Source organism: Cavia porcellus, unplaced genomic scaffold, assembly GCF_034190915.1.
Source record: "Cavia porcellus strain 051 isolate PalLab524CR breed Dunkin Hartley unplaced genomic scaffold, mCavPor4.1 scaffold_27, whole genome shotgun sequence".
Taxonomy (NCBI): Eukaryota; Metazoa; Chordata; class Mammalia; order Rodentia; family Caviidae; genus Cavia; species Cavia porcellus.
In genome coordinates, this window is record NW_026947510.1 from 49,220,370 (window position 1) to 49,243,058 (window position 22,689).

General features: G+C 40.5%; 1 protein-coding gene and 1 long non-coding RNA gene across 6 annotated transcripts in view; one reads left to right on the forward strand and one right to left on the reverse strand.

Moving 5' to 3' along the window:
- Window positions 1-22,689, reverse strand: part of Bcat1 (branched chain amino acid transaminase 1) — a 109,295-nt gene that overhangs the window by 40,612 nt on the left and 45,994 nt on the right. For all 5 annotated transcript variants that reach the window (XM_003470335.5, XM_005003827.4, XM_063238396.1 and 2 more), the window contains 3 exons: window positions 21,405-21,605; window positions 8,555-8,665; window positions 5,253-5,372 (listed from right to left, as the gene is read on the reverse strand). In XM_003470335.5, coding sequence (XP_003470383.2) covers window positions 5,253-5,372; window positions 8,555-8,665; window positions 21,405-21,605 — 432 coding nt within the window. The remainder of the gene's footprint in view (window positions 1-5,252; window positions 5,373-8,554; window positions 8,666-21,404; window positions 21,606-22,689) is intronic.
- LOC134473586 (uncharacterized) lies at window positions 12,683-16,782 on the forward strand. Its single transcript, XR_010043890.1, has 2 exons — window positions 12,683-13,215; window positions 15,829-16,782. It is a non-coding gene; the product is annotated as an uncharacterized LOC134473586 (long non-coding RNA).

Sequence of the window (22,689 nt, forward strand, 5' to 3'; positions counted from 1 at the left end):
GATCTCCCAGGCCGGGGATTTAGCTCAGTGGCTCAGCGCCTGCTTGGCAAGCATGAAGTCCTGAGTTCAACTGCTGGTTATTTCCCCTTCCCAAATTAGACCTCCCAAAATGAAAGATCCAATCACAAAATGGGCAAATTAAATGAACAGACACTTCCAAAAAAGTAGTACAGAGGCTGGGGATTTAGCTCAGCGGCATAAGCGCCTGCCTTGCAAGTGTGTGGTCGTGAGTTTGATCCCCGGTACCGATAAAAAAGAAAAAGGCAAAAAACAAAAAAGTAGTACAAATGGCCAGTGGGTACGTGAAAAGATGTTCAGCATCTTTGGCTATTACAGAAACATAAATCAAAACAACACTGAGATTCCATTTTACTCCAAAAACAATGGCTATCCTCAAGGACTCAAAACACAAATGCTGTCAAGGTTGGGGATGGGAGAGAAAGGAACCCTTCTACACTGTTGGCAAGAAATTAAACTAATAAAAACACTATGGGAATCGGCATGCAGATGCCTCAAAAAAAGTACAGAAATCCCATTTGACCCAACTATTCCCCTTCTGGGCATCTTTCCAAAAGAGGTAAAGACATCACATTACAATGAAACATGCATACACTCATGTTTATAACAGCACAACCCATGCAGCTGAATCTTGGAAATGGCCTTTATATCTATCAACAGATCAATGGATAAAGAAAATGTGACATGCATACACAATGGAAAATATTTCACCATAAGTAAGGATAAATTTGAGACTTTTGAAGGAAAAGGGATATACCTTGTGACCATAATGCTAAGTGAAATAAATCAGACACAGAAAGTTTAATACCATATCACATGGTTTCTTTTATGTGAGAAACCCAAGGTACAGATAATTTAAAGAGCAAAATGAAAGAGAAATCATAGGAAACAAGGAGATACGACTTTTGGAGGAAGTGGACCTAAAGAGGGGGGTAGTGTTTCAAAAAGAATGGACAATAAATATGTACATGTACCAAATCTCCATGATGGATGTATTCATTATATAACCCAAATACACACTAATAAAAAAAGGCAGTGTCTCTTCAAAGCTATGAAATGATTTGGCACTGAAAAGTTACTGCACACAAAAGCACAAAAAGAAAATAGGGTGATTTTCACGAGGATGGCACCAAAACCAAAGAAGGAAGTTTCCATCCTTCCCAGCATGAAAAGCAATGCAAAACCTTTGAAGGTCAAGGAGACAGTGTTGAAAGGCATCCTCCAGAGCCACAACGGAGAGACAATTCATGCCATCCACTTTCCAGCAGCCCAACACATTAAGGCTCTGGCCACAGCTCAAATGACCTCAGAAGAGCATCCCAGGGGGAACAAGCTTAACCTCTATGCTGCCTTCAAGCTCCCTTGACCGCTTAGTCTGTTGTGAAGATGCAAGGTGCCACACTATGTTTACTGTGCATGCCAAGGCCATGAAACATCACATCACGCAGGCTGTGAAGAAGCTGTATGACACGGCTGGGGCCCGGGTCAATACCCTGACCAAGCATGAGGCAGGAAAGGCATACGACCACTGGCTCCTGCATGTGATGCTTGGGGTGTGGCCAACAAAGTTAAGACCATTCCAGGTGAGTCTAGCTGGCTGATTCTAAATATACATTTTTTTCATCATTTAAAAAAAATAGGAGCAGGATATATATTAGATATTAGTGAAACAAATATTTACAACAATATTTAACAAACACAGTCAATATTTTGAATTGTGATTTGACGCTGTGATTCCATCCTCTAACAGGACCAATGATAGGAAAAAATCTGTAAGAAGAGAAAACTGTGTTAACACATGTTATGACAATAGATGCAAAGATAAAAGTGCCTGTAATAAACCAGTACAACTGATGGAAGGAGAGATTGCCAATTTCCTCAGAACACATACACCTCAGAGGTAAGAGGCGTGTGTGACTAATTCATGAATCATCAGGACTATTGGGGAAAGCACTGTATTTGACTGCCAATGTTTTGCATCTCGGTGCATGAACTAACGTTGCTTCTTACACCTTACCGCATCCTGTATGCATCTGTGTACAGTGGGATACTCTACCGGCAGATCCACCATGTACAAATATGGAGAGATCCTGAAGGCAGATTACAAAATTACAAAAAGAAGAAATCAGTAATATAACTTTTTTTTTCTTTTACTAGCATTGGTACCTTTATGTTTTAAGGGGAAGGTGGAGACACAGAGCTCAGAATTAGTCTTCATTTATGGAACCCTGAGCTACCAGCAGCTGGCATAGTAATCACTAAGGAAAGAACTGACCCATTGACTACAGTGATGGGACAAAGTGATTTCCATAGGGAGAAAACTCTCAACTTCCCAGAGTTCATGTCCATACAGATCTCACTGAAGTGGAACAAGAAAACTTTAAAAACAGACAAATGATCTCAAAGTAAGAAATAATTTCTTTAAAACACATGATCATCACAAAACATAAACAACATATTTATACTGAAAGTAAGTAGTTCTCGTTATCAGGACACTGGTAGCCAAGTGACAGAGGCAAGACAGACAAAACAAAGCCACACAAATGCATTTACCAAAGGATTTAACTCACACTGAAAGTTAGTTGTGATGCATAATCCAACAAAGCATTTATATTCAGACTACACACAAAATTAAAAAGACAACCTCATTTTTTAAAAAAACAAGACTTCCTAAGAGCACTTCATATATTGGTATAAATCTGTCACGTATAGCTCAGGATAGGAAGCTGCTAGCTCAAAGAAGGAATGTAAACAGACAAAAGCATATAGGAGAACAAGACAAGGAAGAACCCAGTGGCCCACCAAAATCCCGTCTTCACCCTGCTCACTCTTACGGACTGTTTTGCCACAGCGCTGACCTCCAGGTTCCAATACACACACGCTCAGGCTTTGCATGGTGAAGGGCGGACTTGTTCATCAGACTCTGAGCTCCCAGAGAGCAGCGAGGCAGTGCCTACTCAGCACTTTATCCCTAAACCCAGCACAAGGGCCAACAATGAGAGGCTGCAGCAAGGAGACCTGGAGCACTTGGGCTCTTACTTCATCTCTTTGGATCCCCATGCCCTTGTCCTTAAGATAAGGCAGCAGCCGCTACTCAGAGCTGTCTGAGTCGGTACCGAGCACACTGCTGGCAATCAGCGTAGCGGTATCGTGCCAGTCGATGGTGATGACAACAGATCCTAGAGCCACGGTGCCAGAAAGATGCAAGCTTCTCTGAAAAGCCAGTGTTCTTGGGGTGAAACACAAGATGGACCTCTTGCTGGCCAAAAATTATATCGTATAATTAAATATCTTATAAATTGTTCTTTGGAGCATTTTAGGGAATAGGGAATAGAAATGACACTGAAGAAATTGGGGGGGGGGGAGGGAGACAGAAGTCCAGAGTAGAAAACTATGCAGCAGTGAAGTGTGCTGGTTAGAGACACATATAATGACCTGGATAGAACTGAGAAGCAAGGCTGAGAGAAAAATGAAAAAAATGAGATTGGTAAGACAATAACTCTTTATATAAAATTACAGGCATGCAAGAGAGAACTCAGAAACACAAACCAAAAGAATATTCATTCAGTACATGACAATATTTTCTAAAGGGAAAAGAGGAAATGAAAGAGGTGAATGAAGTTAAAAGGGAATTTTCTAAAAAGGCAACAAAGTGAAAAGAGATTCAGAAAAATTAATTCACAAAACCCAACATCCACCCATGACTGAAATTCTTTTTTTTTTGGCTTTTTCATTTTCTCATTTTTTTACCAGTACCAGGGATTGAACTCACGACTGCCTGCTTTCGAGGCAGGTGCTTATGCCGCTGAGCTAAATCCCCAGCCCCTGACTGAAATTCTCAACAAATTAGAACACACATATCTCAGATTGGATAAGTACGGCTGAGAAGTATTTTGAGATTAGAAACAATGTACAATTAGTAACAATTACTAACAATTTCTTTAGAAATTGATTTTTCCAAGCTGGGCGTGGTGGCTCACGCCTGTAATTCTGGCACTCAGAAGGCTGAGGTGGGAGGATCGTTTAGAGTTCAAGACCAGCCTGGGCTACGAAGTGAGCTTAAGGCCAGCCTGAACTGCATACAGAGACTCTATCTCAAAAAAGACAAGAAAAACCCTGATTTTTTCTAGCATAAAGTTAAAAAAAAAACAGTAAAGATTTAATAAAATTGAAATATCAAAAACTTAAGGAAGTAGGTCACTTTTTAATTACCTCAATACTTCAAAATTTACTAGGGAGGATATTATTCATGAAATTTATTATCTAGACTCTTAGTAGTCTTTCTTCCAAAAGGCATCCAACAATGCCAAAGAACCCTTTAGGTATTTATTCTGTGGGTGAACATAATTCTTTTCTTTTCACATTCATAAAGCATAGGAGACAATCTGGTAACCAAACAATAACTAGGAGAGAACATAACAGCTAGACCAAAGCAAAAGCTCTGCCTCCTTTTCTAATTCTTGAAGGAGTCCGTGTGGCCCATGCCCTTAAATTGCCATCCTTGTTTCATCCCCTTCTGTCACCTAACCCGCAGTATCACCCACTCTCCATGAGGCCACAACTGCCCATCCATTCAAGAAGCCACAAGTCTCTACAAACACACTCACCTGCCCAAATGCCCCTGGCCACCCCAGCCCAGCCCAGGCCTTCTACTGCAAGGGAATACGACCAATAGACCACAGCCCGCTAGAGTTCAAACCTGCCATTCCAGCTCCTTCCATGCCTTCCCCAGCACCCCACTGTGGACTCTACTGCCAGCATGTTCTATTCGGAAGGGAACCTCTATTCCCACTTTTTAACCAAGAAACCGCAAGACTTCAGGAAAATGAAAATAAAAATTAGCAGCTCTCCCTGCCCAGCGTTTCTAACCCAGGATGGGAAGCATCACATTTCCCAGGTTGAAGAAAAAAACAGTTCGTCTTGGGCTGGGGAAAGCAGACAGCATTGTCCCTTTCTCATTCAGGTACTCATCTGTGGCTGCTTTAGAACTAAAATGGCAGTGCTGAGCATCTCGGACAGGAACCATACGGAGCCCCAATATCTAACATGTTTGCTACCTGGCTTTTCACAGCAAATGTTTACTACCCTTGGTCTTAACAACCAGGAGGAAAAAGCCATTGATGATGCTGTTGGGAAGGGAAACTACTTCAAACTACATACCGAGAGTCTCAAGTAAGAATAAACAATGTTAACCTCCCCACCAACACACCCCAAAACAGAGAAGTACTTCGTACCTCGGTCCCGATGAACGTGGGACGAATATATAGACTAGCAGCAGTGGAATAGGGGACCCATTCTTGATCCAAAGACACAAGCTGCTGGATACACTGTAGAAGCTCTTCCTTGTCAAATACCTGCAAGAATGAAAACTGAGTGAATGATGACCTTTATCCCCAAAATGGCATAAAGAAATAAATGATCCTTGCAGGGGCTCCTGAAAGGGAAAGGGAAGTATTTTCTAGACAGCTAAAACCTGCATTTTCTCAGATTACAGTCTTAATTTTGCCCCAGATGTATGTGTGTATATGTGTGTGCATATAATGAAAAATGTGGCCCCCCAAATTATGGAATTATGAACTACCCATACAGGAAAGATATGATATTAGATCCTTACCTTTTACCATAACCACAAATCAATTTTACTCGGATTTGGTACCTAAATGTGACAAAATATTATTAAGAATTTTATTACAACATACTGAAGATCTGTAACCTTAAGACAGGAAAAGATTCTTAAGCATTAAGAAAATGATCAAACAATCAACCAAGGAAAGCACAAACTGTTCTTTTTGATTTTTAAGTCAGACGTGTAAGATACAAATCATGAAAAGGAGAAAATGAACAAAGTTTGCCTTCAGTATAAAAACTTTCATTCTTCACTAGATTTAAAAGTAACAAGTTGGATGAAGATATAGGTAACATATCAAGGACATAGTTAGGATGTGTTAAGATGTCCTGAACGTCAGGTTACCTAAAGGAAAAACAACAAAAAGCAGTTTATTTCTAAAGAGAAAAGGGATTTTCATATCTTAGACAAGTGACAAGTTTACAAAATTATTCATGTAGTTTCTCTTCAGTTGCAGGACTGAGATATTATCAGCAATATGATGCGATTTCCCAGGCAGAAATGTGTCATAAACAAACAGAATGGAGCTTATGACACCTGGATCTACCGGTTAAAATAATAATCAGCAATCATAGTATAGTATAAAGTTGGGCCTGCCAATAATGTAGATGAAAAATGAACACTGTATCACTTGCTTAGGTCTCTGGTACTGCTCCTCTACAGATAAAATTTAGTGAATTTAGTAAAAGAAGAATTTGCTTTGGATTCTAATGGCCTAGATCTAATTTCTCGCCCAATCTCTTAAATAATGTGTGACCTGGGTAAGTCATTTATCCCAATTGGAGTTTAAATTTTCTTCTCTTACAAAGTTACTATTAACCTTATAACACATCTGGACAGCAGCTTACTGCTAGGATTAAATAGATAAGGAATGAGAAAACACACAACACAGTTCATGGCAGAACTGATGTCCTATGAATGTCACTTCCTATCCGTTAGGCCCAATTTTAAAGCTCCCCCTAATTATCTACCAGTAATGGCAAGAAGTGTGAAACCAGGACCTCAGCCAATGAATGCCGTTTAATTTTCCTCTGCGACTATAGTAAGGCTTGTTTAGATGGTTAGTACAGCCTATGTTATAGAAAAAGGGAAAGAAAGGAAAAGCTTGACCAAAAAGATGCTCAGAGGGAGCTCTCTTCAGTGGATAAGTTCCCTTGGCCAAGACTCAGAGGATGAGTTACACAGAATTTTACAAAAGAAAGAATGGATTTTGCTCTGTTCAGAAAAGCAACTCAGCCACATCTCAGGAAGGTAGGTGATGTGAGTCACCCCCTAGTGAGATACAAATTTTAGTGTCTAAATCTAACCCATTTAATAATGAATTCTGACCCATGATAAGTTATAGACATGATCTGGCCATTAAAAATGACATGGCCATTAAAAAGAAAATCTTTAAATATTCTTTGCAAAACAGTGCTTGGGATACAATAATTATTATCTTATTGATTACTTGCTAGCATCCAAAGCAATTAGGCAAAATGTCCCCAAAAAATGCCATACACTTTCCATTTTCAGCATCATAATTTCATGGGGCCTTTATGGTTTGCAACATATTTTCCCTCCTTACCTTTTTATCTCTCACATATTCATTAATTTCCCAGACCCTAGTAAAGAAGCAGAAATGCTGTGGAATTGCCAAACAGTATTGGCTATTTCCTTATATGTTACTCTGCTAACTGAAATAAATCAGAAATAGCTTCAATGTTCATATGGTTTGCACTGAATACTGATCTGATTATTTAGAAATCTTAGTTTTGTTTTGATTTAGCAATATTGGGGTTTGAATTCAGAGCCTTTGCACTCAGGTACCTCTCCGTCCTTTAAAATTTTTTTCATTTGGAGATAGGGTCTCACTAATTTGCCTAGGCTGGGCTTGAACTTGTGATCCTCCTACCTCGCCCTGCCAGAGTGCTGGGATTACAAGTGCCCAATTTAGAAATCATATTTTTTAAGAGAAAATGATTTTTGTGAGACATTGTCACAAGTGAATAAGAGTTTATAGTGACAAGAAGCTAAATAGAATCCTAATGTGGTCCTGGAACATCCAAGAGACATTAGGTAAAAACTTTTGAATGCACGATTATCTTTCATTCATAATACAATACAGTATTAATACTGGTTTCTTAACTGTGAAAATGTACCATATTCAGTAAAATGTGAATTATAGGGAAAGTGAGGTAAAGTAATGGGAATTCTATTATCTGTAAATATTCTATAAATTTAAAATTATTCTGGTAGCCTAGCAAGCGTGAGGTCATGAATTTAATTCCCAGTACCAAAAATAAACAAGTAAGTAAATGTTATGGTTTATATCAGATGGTCCCCCTAAGTCTCATGTAATCATGGATGAGGCTGAATCTAGCGTTCATGATTGGTTCTTGTCTAGTACTGGAAGAGGCAGTGTGGGTGCTACCGTCACCCAGCGGTAGAGTCAGCATACAGTGTAATGGTGGGAAGAAGGCATGCCTCTCTCTTCTTCCCAGTTTGCACTTGCTGTTTTGTGACTGCCATGAACTGAACCCCTCTGCCATGTCATTTTGCCCTGGAACCAACTGTGTATGGACTAAAATCTCCAACCTGTAAGACATAAACCTTCCCTTCCCTAACTTTTGGGCATCAGGTATTTTGTCTCAACAACAAGAGAAAAAAGTAACTAAGAAGTAAATAAATAAATAAAATTATTCTAGTTGTAAACAGTGATGTGTATTTTAGAAAAACAAGGGCTGGGGGTTTAGTTCAGTGGTATAAGCACCTGCCTGGCAAGCGCGAGGTTGTGAGACTGATCCCAGGTACAAAAAACAAGAAAAACAAAACAAAACTTGTTTCTTTAATAGATAACAATAATAATAATAAACTCAGGATGACCCATTAAATGAAAAGAAACACAACAGAAATCCTAAATATACCTACCGGCAAAGTTGCCCTCACGGCTGATCGATACATCCTTTCCAAGTTGAGGTTTGGCCGAAACAGCCGAATTTTATTATCATGTCCTCGATATGCCTTCAAACCTTCAAACAACTGCAGATAAACAAGAAAGAAATCTTAGTGGGTAACTAAATGAAAACAGCTCCTCTGATCAAAAGACTGACGCTTCTGTGGGCCCTCATCTCATTCATCCTTGACACTGCCTTCCACCTGAGATCATTAAATCAGGTGACAGAAAAGTTATAGTAATTGGAAAAATAAGTCTTTTGTTTACCAGAATCTAGTGGGAATCCAGGATTCTCATTTGCCTGCAGGGGCCACACCACTAACTAACACATTGGTGGCCGTGGGGAGAAAACACTGGAAATCGCACAATCTAGTCAACTGTGCAGACAATGGAGGTTAAAAACCAAAGGCTCAGTGGCATCCAGCCCCCTCAGATGTACCTGTGTGTCTTGTCTTTTCATTTAAATGGGTTTGTCCACGGTCTGATGAAACTTTTAGAGCTTTCAATGATGCAAACAGCCCGCTGCAGCATGCGGCCATAGGTTCACCACCATGGTCTAGGTGGGATATTGTGGATTATATCTAGAACATCCTTCAAATATCTTGCTTTTAGAGTTGGGACTTTTAAAAGCAGCTGGATTACAAATTCACCATACACAACAGTGAACTGATCTCATGAATCAGTTTATGGCTGAATGTGCTGTAAGGACGTGGTGGCCTGGGTGAGAGTAGTCTCCCTCTCCGGCTCCTCCCTTTTCTCTCTACTTTCTGGCTGCTACAAGGTCTCCTCCACCGTGGCCTTGCACCATGCTGTTACTGCACTGCAGCCAGCCAACCACAAGCTGAATCCCCCAAAACCTGGAGCCAATTAAACTTCTCCTCCTTTAAATTGTGGGTGTTGGAAGATGTATCTCAGCGACAAAAAGCTAACCAATATAATAGCAGATAATCTATGTGTAACCAGATCTAGTTCAGTCCAAATCATAAAAATAAGGTAGCAGAAGAGCATACAATGTTAAGGCTGTGCCATCTTCTGCAAAGTTCTGGCCCAGGCTGGGCAGGGATGGGAAAAAGATTCCGATGGGAAAAGTACCCATATGGATAAATATAGAGAAAAAAAAAAAAAAAAGAAAAGAAAAACTAGTATCTTTAGTGAGAAATTTTATCATAGGCACTCTTAAGTAATCAATAGAACAAACCAGTTAAAGGTCAATAAAGACAGAAGATTGGAACAACCAGAACAAACTTACCTAACAGCCTGACAGAACCCTATTCATGCCACCTGCAGAACACATATTCTTTCTACAGGCTTTCCAAACACAAGGTAAGCCAGAAATCAACGTCAAAGTATAACCAGAAAATACTCACACTTTTAAAAAGATAAGAAACCCATTACTAAATAAATTGTCAGTCAGAGAAGAAATATAATGGAAATTCAAACATGTATTGAACTTTTAGTGAAAAGTAAGGTCTTTAGGTAAAGTCTATCATCACATGAAAAATAAAAAGAAATACAAATCCTATAGTACAATTAAAATGCACAAAAGTATATTTTAGATATATTTCACATATATTATTAATTCATTAAACATAAGCAGGGTAAAGCTTCAGTTAAAAGGAACGTAGTCAAATTGGACTCAGCAGGTAACATCTGAAACAAACAGATACCACCCAAATGCTTTCTAAAATAAAGCTGGTGAAGTTCTACTACTAAATGTAAAACAAAACAAATTATAAAACCAACATGAGCATTATTTAAGATAAAGAAATCTGCTTCATAAGGTTCCATTTACTTCACAAGTTCAAAACTCTATACATTTAGAACGGCCTATTACAAAAAGATTTAAAAATAAATATTGCCAAGGATGTGGGGTACACAAACTCATGTGAAACGTACCTGAGCACAGACGTTATGGTAAATAATACACAAGTTTCTCAAAAAATTAAAACTGAACTACCATAGGACCCAGCAATCCATCTATTGAACAGCTGCCCAAAAGACACAGAAGACCACTGGTCACAACATCCAGGACACAGAGTCAGCCTAAGTGTCCATCAACAGAGGAATGAATAAAAGAAATGTGACATATAAAATGGACACTGGTAAGCCTTAAACATAAAAGGAAATTCTATCATTTTGACATACTGACAACATGGGTGAACTCCGATGTTGGGTCAACCTATGCATACCACTGTGATCCATTACATTAATAACTTAGATAGAAAAAAAATTATATGGTCATCTCATTAGATACAGGAAATGAAGCTGATAAAACTGCATATTCATTAGGAGTTTTTAAGTTTCCTAGGTAATTGAAGAGAAATGGAGGGCTTTCTTAAGTCAAAATTGATAATGATGATAAATTCTGAGACAACATTATGAATGGCAAAGACACAAAATACTTGCCCTTCCAAATTAGGAACATCAAAAGTTGCCTGCTGCAATCACTTTAATTGAATACTGTATATTTGGTATAAGGCAACTATGAAATAAAAAAATAGAAGGTTTGCCGGGCATGGTGGCGCATGCCTGTAATCCTAGCACTTGGGAGGCTGAGACAGGAGGACTGCTGTGAGTTCAAGGCCAGCCTGGGCTTCAAAGTGAGTGCAAGGCCAGCCTAAATTGTATAGTGAAACTCTATCTCAAAAAGACCAAAGCAAGTTAATTAAATAAATCTTAAAAATAAAAATAGAAGGTTTGGAGGAGAAAAAATAAAGATTATGGAATAGGTGATACGAATAAATATGTAGAAAACCTGACAGATAATCTTTTAGGCAAGGTGGCCAATTCCAAATTATGTTAGTGTGTAGGAGTGGTAGTTAAAAAAAAAATAAAAACACTGTTTACATTAGACTTATAAATCAGGAATACTTAGTATGGGGAGGTATCTAACAAAAGACAATGGAAGGAAGGCACGGTGGTGCATGCCTATAATCTCAGCTACTCAGAAGGCTGAGGCAGAAGGATTATAACTTGAAGCCAGCATGAGCAGTTTAGCAAGAATCTGTCTCAAAATGAAACAAAAGATGAGAGGGGGGTGGTTTAGAGTTACCCTAAATTCAATCTCCAGCATCACTAGAAAAAAAGAGAAAGATATTTTAAACATATATTGACAAAGGATCCATATTCAAAATATTACACAAAAATAGGCTAAACCTCTTCAGAGAAGTAATGTCACAATGACGTAACATTACACCAGACTGAAAAATTCTTTTAAATCTTTCTATATTCAGATGGCGAGGAATGTTGGACAACAGAAACACTTACTCATGGCTGGTGAGTATAAAAATGGGTAAAAGCAATGAGGGGAAAGAGTTTTTGCATTTCTTTTAAAACTCCAGCAAGTGTTAGGTGGCACACATCCATAATTTCATCACTTGGGAGACTGAGGCAGAAGTCTCCACCCAGAAGTTCAAGGCCAGCCTGGGCTGCATAGTGAGACTCTGTCTCAAAAAAGCCAAAAAACTAAACAAACAAACAAAAACAAAAATCAAGCTATATCCTAGAACCAGCAGTATTATTCTTAAGTATATTCTTAAGCAGAAGCTTCAAACTTTTTGGTCTCAGGAAATCTTTAAAAATTATGAAGCCCTCAAAGAACTTTTATCTATGTAATTAATCAGTATTTACCATATAAGGAATTAGATGTGTTGCATTTAAAATGTATTTTATTTATTATTTACAATAATGAACCATGATGTTAATCTATTTCTTGAAACTTATCTTTTCTGAAAGATTTAATGATACACCCGGCACTGTTTCAAGTCATTTCAAATCTTTAAAGTTTGGCTACAGAGACAGCCACGTTCTTCAATCTGCTTCTGCATTTACCCTCACAGGAGGTTTCTTTGTTTGCAGAACATGAAAAAAACTCCACCTCACACAATTTGCCACCGAGAAAGGAGAAAATCTCTCCTCCTCCCTTCTTTTCTTCTGGTCGTGGGGACTAAGCAAGCCCAGGGCTATGTTCCCAGCCCTTTTCTTATTCTGAGACAGGATGCTCAGTGACCCAGGCTGGGCTTGAACTTGCCATCTTCCTGCCTCAGTTTCCCTGAGTGCCAAGATTACAGGCTGTAGGGAGCCGAGTGACAGGCATTGCTGCCTCGATGTCTCTCTCTCTCCTATGGGCACTGCGTCTGCCTACACTAACCATAATCCTCTCCTGCTTACGTCACGTATCCGGATGTGATGGTGACCCTGTTGTATTCATCTGTTTAACCTCTTCCTGTCCCAGTTCCCGCCCTTAGCCTATAAAAGGTGTGATTATTTTCTGAATAAACCGGAAGCTTGGTCGGATTATTTCGTCTTGCTTTCGTCTCTCTTTTGTCTCCCCTATGTCTTTTATTTAATCCCCGTTTCCCCTCCAGGAGTTCTGAACTTGTTGATCTGCAGGCCGGATCAAGTGGCGCCCAGCGTGGGAGCTCCTGGCACGGAGAAGTTAACGAGGGAGCCGTTCGAGAGACAGCCGGCTTAAACTGAAAGTAAAAGCGAATTGAACCAGAGACCTCGGCCGAGGAGTGAGTAAACTAAATCAAGGATTAAAGCTTAAAGCAACAGGACATTAAATTAAGTACCGAGACCTGTGCAGACGACTACCTGACGTCCTGCGACTACCCGACGTCCTGCCCGAGTCATGGTGAGTGAACGGCAACCCCATTTCCCTTCCCAGACATGGGTCAAGTATTGAGCGAACACGAAGTGTTCGTCGGAGGTCTTATAAAGGCATGAAAGACAAGAGAGATAAGGGTTGGAACAAAAGAATTATTGCAGTATTTTCAATTTATTCATAAGGTTTGCCCTTGGTTCCCCCTAGAGGGTTCTATAGATACCAAGAGGTGGAATAGAGTAAGAGATGCTTTAAAAGATTATTATAGAGTTTTCGGTCCAAAAAAGGTTCCTGTGACCACCTTTACATATTGGAATTTAATCTCTGAGCTGCTTGCCCAGAGGCATGCAGACCCTCAGGTTGAGGAGACAGTTACACTAGGTGAGGCTGCCCTGCCGACTCCATTAAATCTACCTCAAAACCATCCTCAGAAAAATCCGAAGCCTCTAATTTCTCAGATGCAGAAAATGATGGCCTGTTAGAGGTCCTTGTACATGGTGATCTGCCACCACTTCCACCTGTTGACATGATCAGCAGGTCCCAGGATGGCAGCCCGCCACTCCCTGTGCCTCCATGGCCAATTGGGGATTCAAATAAGCCTTTAGATCCCAGCCTTTCTGATTCTCAGGAGGTCAACTGGGAACAACCAACACAACAAGCCTCTAGATATCACCCTAACCCTATTGCAGCACCAGCCGCTATTAGGCCGTCCCCTGACTATGATGATGCACTCAGCATCTGCTCTCAACCTTCTAGCACATTAATGGAATTAGAGCAAAGAAAAGCAGATCTTTTAAAACAGATACAGCTAGAAAAAGAATGCCAAAATCTTTCAATTCAATTGCAGGCCACATTGTTCCTAGTAATTACCCTTGGAACACACCTATCTTTGTTATCCGGGAAAGGTCAGGGAGGTGGAGGCTGCTACAAGACCTTAGGGCGATAAATAAGACAATGGTCTTTATGGGGCCCCTACAGCCTGGCCTCCCCTCACCCAGTGCCATTCCTTTGGGATTTTTAAAAATTATCATAGATCTTAAAGATTGCTTTTTCTCTATTCCTTTACATCCAAAGGACCAAAAAGAACACTTTTGCCTTATTTCCAAGCTGTCTCAGACCTAGTAATTCAGGGTAGAAAGCAAGGAAAATGTTACTTTGGCAAAGAACCAGATATTATCATTCAACCTTTTACAAAAGACCAAATAGATTGGCTACTTCAGAGTACGGAAGTGTGGCCTATTGCCTTAGCTTCCTTTTCAGGGACTATTGACAATTATTACCCTCCAAATAAGCTAGTTGACTTTGCTAATCGTCACCCATTTATATTCCCTAAAGTCACAGCTTCACAACCCCTTCCAGGTGCCCTGGTGTTATTCACTGATGGCTCATCCTCTGGAAGGGCTGCTTATGTATCTCAAGGCAATGTTTCTACCCTCCAGGCAGATACCTCCTCTGCACAATTAGCAGAGTCAGAAGCTATTCTTGCAGCCTTTGCTGCTTACTCTGACCAACCATTTAATTTGTATACTGACAGTGCTTACCTTGCTCAGTCTGTTCCATTATTAGAGACTGTTGCTACTATATGTCATGCTTCCCCAGCTGCAAATCTGTTCAAACAATTACAATGCTTCATAAGGCTTCGCTGTCATAAGTTCTTTGTTGGTCATCTGCGAGCTCATTCCAACCTCCCTGGGCCTCTTGCCCAAGGAAATCATTTGGCTGATGTTGCTGTACAAGCACAGGTTTTTATGGCTCAGGACTCCAAGGTGTCTGAGGCCCAACAAGCCCATCAGCTACACCACCTCAATGCTCACACCCTCCGCCTCCTCTACAAAATTACCCGTGAGCAAGCCAGACAAATGGTAAAAAATTGCCCATCTTGTGCTATCCACTTACCTGTTCAACACCTAGGAGTCAACCCTAGAGGTTTAATTCCTAATGCCTTATGGCAAATGGATGTTACCCATTTCAATGAGTTTGGCAATCTAAAATATGTACATGTCATTATTGACACATATAGTGGCTTCATTTTTGCCACTCTCCAGACTGGAGAAGCTGCTAAACACATTATAGCCCATATGCTGTCAGCCTTCTCAGTTCTGGGATGTCCTCAACAGCTTAAGACCGATAATGGCCCTGGCTATACCAGAACCTCCTTTGCTCAATTTTGTAAAAGCCTTAATATCCTCCACACCACAGTTATACCTTATAATTCTCAGGGACAAGGCATTGTTGAACGTGCGCATCATTCTCTTAAATTCACCATAGATAAAATAAAAAGGGAGACATGGTACCCCACCCGGGGGTCCCCTAGAAATGTCCTTTCACATGCTCTTTTTATTTTAAATTTTCTGACCCTGGATGCTTCAGGCTGCTCCGCAGCATCTCGGTTTTGGCATACTCAGACTCAAACATGGTTTGCATCTGTTTTATGGAGAGACCCACTAACCAATGTGTGGAATGGCCCTGATCCAGTCCTTATCTGGGGACGAGGTTCAGTGTGTGTTTACTCTCAACAAGATAGAGAAGCTAGATGGCTACCTGAACGCCTCGTAAAGCAAGTAGACAGTTCTTCAAAGACCCCATGTAACGCCCAGGAATAATGTTATTTCCTGAGGCACAATCCCCTGTGTTCTCTTACAGGTGACACATCTCCCTGGAGCCTTATGTTGCCTAGTCAGCCTTCTTGAGCCACACCACACCCACGGTGAATTTCAACCCCTGCCAAACAGACTATAACTGCTGACAGCCATGCACAGAACCCCATGACTGCGGAAGAGGCTCTTCTCGGTCTGGAGGAACATACACCAGTCAAATAGACTGCATCCAGTGTTATGCAAGGCATGCTCCAAGACACAGGAGAATGACTTCATACAGAGACACCAACAAATGACTGTCAACCCCTTCTCCTTGATTTGGGGGGGGGAGTTTTTCCCTTACCTAATGCCCCTTTTGGGTCCCCTAGCTGACCTATTGTTTCTCATTTCTGTGAGTTCTTGTATTTTTCAGAGGATTATGATGTTCATTAATAACCGGACAGACGCATTTATGGCAAGCCCATTCAGGTACACTATCATCAGCTGAAGATGGCAGATCAACAAACCTACCGGGAAGGAATTCCCACGAATGGCCCATAAGATGATGCGGCCTAACTGCCCTGGAGCAATGGACAGGCAGTCAGAGACGGGCAACTAGGACATGCATGTTAATTCCAACGGCCACCTAAGACAGGCACAGGACCAACTGCTGTTCTGCAAGCCCATGACGGGTAAGGCCTGGTTGGGTTCACGCAATGAGGTCCTTGACCTAAGACAGACGCTGTCCTCACAGGGCCTGCCATACTCTTAATTAAATAATATAAAAAGGGAGGAGATGTAGGGAGCCGAGTGACAGACATTGCTGCCTCGATGTCTCTCTCTCTCCTATGGGCACTGCGTCTGCCTACATTAACCATAATCCTCTCCTGCTTACGTCACGTATCCGGATGTGATGGTGACCCTGTTGTATTCATCTGTTTAACCTCTTCCTGTCCCAGCTCCCGCCCTTAGCCTATAAAAGGGGTGAGTATTTTCTGAATAAACCGGAAACTTGATCAGATTATTTCGTCTTGCTTTTGTCTCCCCTATGTCTTTTATTTAATCCCCGTTTCCCCTCCAGGAGTTTTGAACTTGTTGATCTGCAGGTCGGATCAACAGGCCTTCGCCACCATGTGTTCAACCCAAGGAGAAGTATCTTGATAGCTTTTTCAGAGAATCTCAGATAATCTTCTTTGATAACATTTCAAAGCCAATAAGTAGCAGTTACTAAATGATTGGTCTGTAGAATCTGACACTGAGGCAGCTTCTAGACTCAGTTACTTTACTAGATCCAGTGGATTGGTAGTTAAGGTTCACAGGGAAATGGAGGTAGGAGGAGGGATGAACGGCACAGGGGCAGGACGAAAAACTGGGCTGAACAGCCTTGCAGCCTGGCTAGGGACTCTGGAGTGTGTGGAACAGGCCGCCCAGAAGGGAAGCCGCAAGGCAGCGTGAAAGCCACCAGCCCTGAGCAGCAGTTTATGGGCACTCAGGGGGCCAAGAGCACAGTTGCAAGTTTCCTCAAGGAACTGCCAAGCTTGGACCCACAGTGAACAAACACTGGATTACCTTTCAATTAACTGAGTAAGCTGGGCATGGTGGTACATCTGTAACACCAGCACACTGGGAGGCTGAGGCAGGGCCCTTGCAAATTCTCCAGCAAGCCCACACTGCACAATTGCATGAGATCCTGTCTCACAATAAAAAATAAAAGAGCTGGGGATGTAGCTCTATGCAAAGGCCCTGGGTTCAGTTCCTAATGCTGAAAAATAATAGTATCGAGTAAGGACCTTAATCACATGTACATGCACAGTTAAAGACCATCTTTGTAGGCCATTCTCACCAGAAAAATAAAAACAGAAGCCTGGCGATTAAGTCACACTAGTCAAACTGACACATCTTGCCTTCTGAACAGCTGATTTTATTCATGCAAAAATTTATGACGCCAAAATGGTCATTCGGCTGAGTTAGGCAGAGCTTCCAAATTTTAACACTTTTTTATATGGTCAATACCATGATCTAATATTATAAAACTTTTTGACTGTTGAAAGTATCGTAGCTCACCAAAAAAAAAAAAACCTCCAAAATTCTAATTTTCACTTAAGCAAGGATTTTATTCTTGATAAGATACTCGCATCTTTTGTTTTGCTTTAAGTGATAGGTTCACTCCATTTCATTTTGTTTAGAAGAAAACACCTGCCAAATAGCTAAAACTGAATAATTACACTTTGTTCTGTGGTGTAAAAATGGTACTAGGGGAAAAACTAGTTGCTCTTAAAAACTCGAGCCAATTGCACAATCACCTCTTCCTGGGCAATCCTCCTACGTCAGCATCAGCGTAGAGAAGTACTTAATGCACAGCTGGTGCAATGACCAACTAGTAGAGGTTGGAATGCAAATTTACTTAGTGCACGTGTCGGCACAATGGAACAGAAGACTAACGTCTTGCTACTCGTATTATTGTGATAAGTGTTTTAACCTAGGAGTTTTTCTCTTTTTTTTTTTTTTGGTCTTTTTGGGACAGGGTCTCACTAGGCAGTTTAGGCTGGTCTTAAGCTCACTTTCTAGCTCAGGCTAGTCTCAAACACACAATGATCCTCCTGCCTTAGCCTCCTGAGTGCTGGGATTATAGGTGTGAGCCACCATGCCCGGTTTAGGATTATTTCTTGAAAGGGTCTCAGGAGAACCTACTGGTCACACTTTGAGAATTGCTGACTTGCATTTATGCATAAGGATGTACACAGAAGAAAGGATGTACACAGAAGAAAGGATGTACACACCACAAGGTACCCATTGCTGGGCCAGCATATGTCCACATAATGGAAAACTACTACTACAGAATGCATAAATGTGCTACCTATACCTTCAGACCAGGTAGCCAGGGCCTCTAGCTTGAGCCCCATACTTCCAAAGGCTCTCACCCTTGCTCTGCTCCAGCTGTAACCTTCTTGGGGCAAGTAGCAAAGATCCCGGGGTACAAGCCCATTGGATCCTGAGCTCCTTTCTAAAGCAAACTAAGCAGCCCAAATGGCCTTGATCCCAGTTTTTGGACTTGCTCGGCCTTAGGTGCACCTTTCAACAGCTGACGCACCACTGATGTGTGTCCAAGGATGGCCCAGGGCCATGTGCACAAAGGTGACTTAGAAACTCATCTACACACGCATGATGGCACCCCAGGTCTGGATCAAAGCCAGGGCCAGAAGAGAGAAAGGAGCTGGACCAGGAAGTCTGTTTGTACTTCTGCACCAGGTTAGGTTTGGTTCTGCCTGGACAGATCTTATGGAAAACACTGAGCTCAAATAATTAGAATGTGTGTACATGTAACAAAATATAATTATTTGCATGAAGTTCAAAAAGAAGTAAAAGTGTTACAGATCCATACACTTTAGAAAGAAAAGCACAGTCATCCCGGAAGTTAATACCAATGGTTAGGTGAAGAAAGATTCACTAGGATGGGACTCGTGATGGCTTCTGTGATACTGTTTCTGTACCTAGATGGTAACTGGATGAGTATTCATTATTAGCATGCAACACATAATACATACATGTCTTATCCATTTTTTAAAATTATGCTTTGTTTTGCTAAACATTTACTTTAACCTGAAAACCAAGTGCCTAATTGCAGCTTTTCCTTTTATGTATGTTTTATGTATGAACTCACAGTTCACACGTCTCTCCAGCTTCTGAAACCTTCACACATTTATCTATTTAAAAAATACTTCTGTATATTAACCGGAACTGCTCGCAGTTACTGCTCTCAAAATAAAACAGCTTCTAAAACCAGTCATTCTGTGGAGGAGAGGAGGACCGCGTCCATTTGTTATTGATTTTGTTTTGTTTTGTTTTTGGTACTGGGGATTGAGCTCACAACCTTGTGCTTGCCAGGCAGGTGCTTATGCCAAAGAACTAAATACCCAGGCCCTGCTGTTGATTTTATACAATTATTACTGAACTTAAAAATCAGATTAGCAACTGATAATACGATGTCCAATAGCAGTGTAAGAGAAAAAATCAGACTTACAGAAAAACTTTAACATAAATGGGAAGCTGCTTCAACCACAATAGTTGAGAAAAAAAAATTCTTTGAAATAAAATACCTACCTAGGTTTTTGTGGAAGCTTAAAAAAATGCATAAGGAAGAAACACAACTCACTGAAAACGAGATCACGGCTGATTTTCTTGCCATCTTACCTGGGTCCTTGTCAATAAATTCAAGATTTTTTAAGAAAACAGAAACTTGGCAGAGTTAGGTGAGTCTAACAGGGGCTAAACTTGGGAACCAGCCCCTACACTGACCATATACTATACATCTTCTTCCAAATTTAAAAGCCAAGTTCATTTGCTCTTCATTACAGCCTATGACATGGCAAGGGTTTGGCATGAATAACAGAAAAACTTATTCAAGTTGATACAATTAAGAGCAAGGCCAAGGATGGCACCTAAGAATCCTAAATTTAGTGTTTTGTGGATACTTAAGCATGGCAAATATTTCCACAATTATTTGGAGTTATACTTTTGAACAAGTTAACTACAAAAGCCTCTTGGTAACTTTAGTGCTCACACTTAGGGTTGTATAAAGGGAATACGAGCCCTTTATTTGAATCCCTGTGTCACCATTACTGCTCCTTAATTTAGGGGCAAGAACAACTTACTTGTGAGGCATGGCTCTAGGTGTTGGAATGAATTATCTTATTTTGTACACAAGGACACTACCAGGTAGATATCACCATACCTCAATTTTGTAAATAGCTTAAAGCACAAATGACTAAACTTCCCAAGTCATGGAGCTCCCAAGCAAACAACCAAGGCCAACTTTGAATCCACAAAGCCTGATTCCAGACGCTGGCTGGTTAACCACATGTTCTCTCATTTAAAATAATTAAACAAGGTGCTCTACATAAGGTACCAAGAATCTGACACAATGCAGGAATTTAATAAACAAAAGCTGTTATTTTATCACTGTACTCATTAAATTTTATTATGATGATCTCCAGTCTCTTGGTAGGAAGACCATTGTGAACTTTCAGCACAATTAATATTCTAGGAAAGATATCCAGCATATTAAAAAGGAAGTAAAATAAAAATCAGAGTCAAGGGGATGGGAGTGTACTGTGTATCTGTTTAACTGTTATCCTCAGAAGAACCAAGGAAGAAATGCTCCAAATAATTTTATGCTTATAATTATGCTAACTCACGCCTGAAGGAGTACATTTAATTAATGTCCATTCGTGTACGTAACTACACATTACTGTTGCTCATAAAAACACACACTTAGATTAAAACTTAATCATGCTAGTATATTCAATGACCCTTTCCTCAATCATCAGAAGATCTGAAAAGAGGGTAACTTAATAATGCATCACCAGCACAGGCTGATTCTCCTACCAAATGTCCTTGCTAGCTGCTCCAGATGATTTTCTTACTGACATCACAGAAACTTTAAGGATGACCTGAAAAATTAGTTCTTAAGACTTACCCTCAGTCAATTATCTACAGGAAAAATTTTACAGATATTTATGACTTCCTCTAGTAACTTCGATAAAGCAAGCATATTTTATCCCAAAGTTAACTGAGCAGGGAGTTTGGGGGACCCACAGTGAAAAAAAGTAAGCAAGTCACCATTACTAAGCCCCACATACTTACTTCCACAGCATAGTGCAAAACTGACGACCCAGGATGCAGTGACAGATTCTGAAAAGGCTTGATGTGAGGCTTGTCCCATCCGAACTCAGAGGACCACTCCACCATCAACATGTGATCCGTAAACACAGTTCCGAAAACCAGATTACTTGGGTCTGGTTTAGCCTTAAAAGTGGTAGCCTGTGTGATTATTAAATCTTTAGCCTGAAAAATAAAAATCAGCACCATTAAAGAAAAGTAACTGAATATCTACTGGTTGGATAATTGGGGGGGGGGAACTTGACTTATAAATGTTGGCTACTAATACAGAAACTTAACACTGTGTGTGCTAAATTGACCATGTATGCATTCAGAACTCAGCGATTGTTCCAAACCTCTACAATGTGCACTACCTGACAGACCAAGAGAATCAATTTCCATGATACTCTGAAATAGAGACAAAATAGCAGATTAGGTCAAATGTCGCAAAACAACACATCCTCTCTAGTCCCTTTTTAGGTCTTGTTGGGGACCACAAATTCACAGTGACTAACAGTTTTGTATATTTCCCTATAGGATAAAACAAAGAATTGGGATTACTGGTACCACTCATTTGAGATTTCTCATTGATACTTCTTAGCATAAAATTATCTATGCTTTTATGAGTCATCTCAGGATTATACTCAAAGCCAATATAAGTCTCCTAAATTAATATAATGTTACCTGGAAATGTCTTTGAACCACTCCCGAGATCCTGCTGAGTTTCCTGCATTTTCCACTCTAATCCCTTCCTTGACTGAAAAAATAAATATGGCTGCCCAGAGACATTCCTTGACTTAGCTCCCAAAGTCTCTAACTCTGCAGAGGGTTTTGATCCTCCGGGAGCCCTAAAATCACACCAACTTGCTTCATTTATTTTAAGCCTTACTGTACATTTGCTTGGGAGGGGTCTAGGCCAGGTCCCCAAGCTAAATATCTGTGAAAGAAGAGAGGGGTGGGTGTCTTCCACGGGAGAAACAGTAATGCTCACAATGACCTGTTAAACTCAAAGGAGCGCCATTAAGCAATGAACCTCTCTACTTGGTACTAGCCATGCTCCACCTGACCCAGAGAATTTCTGGTATGAACCCTCAAAATCCTTTGGATGTGAGATAGCAGGAACCAGCCATGTGGGGCGAATGTTTTCCTCTTTGAAAAAACAGACAAGTAGAGAACCAAGCACTGAGCTATCAGTCCTCTGTTCTGTGCCAAGGAAACAGTGAACAAAAGACCTCTTATTCAAAGACACATAAATTAGAGTAATAGGAAA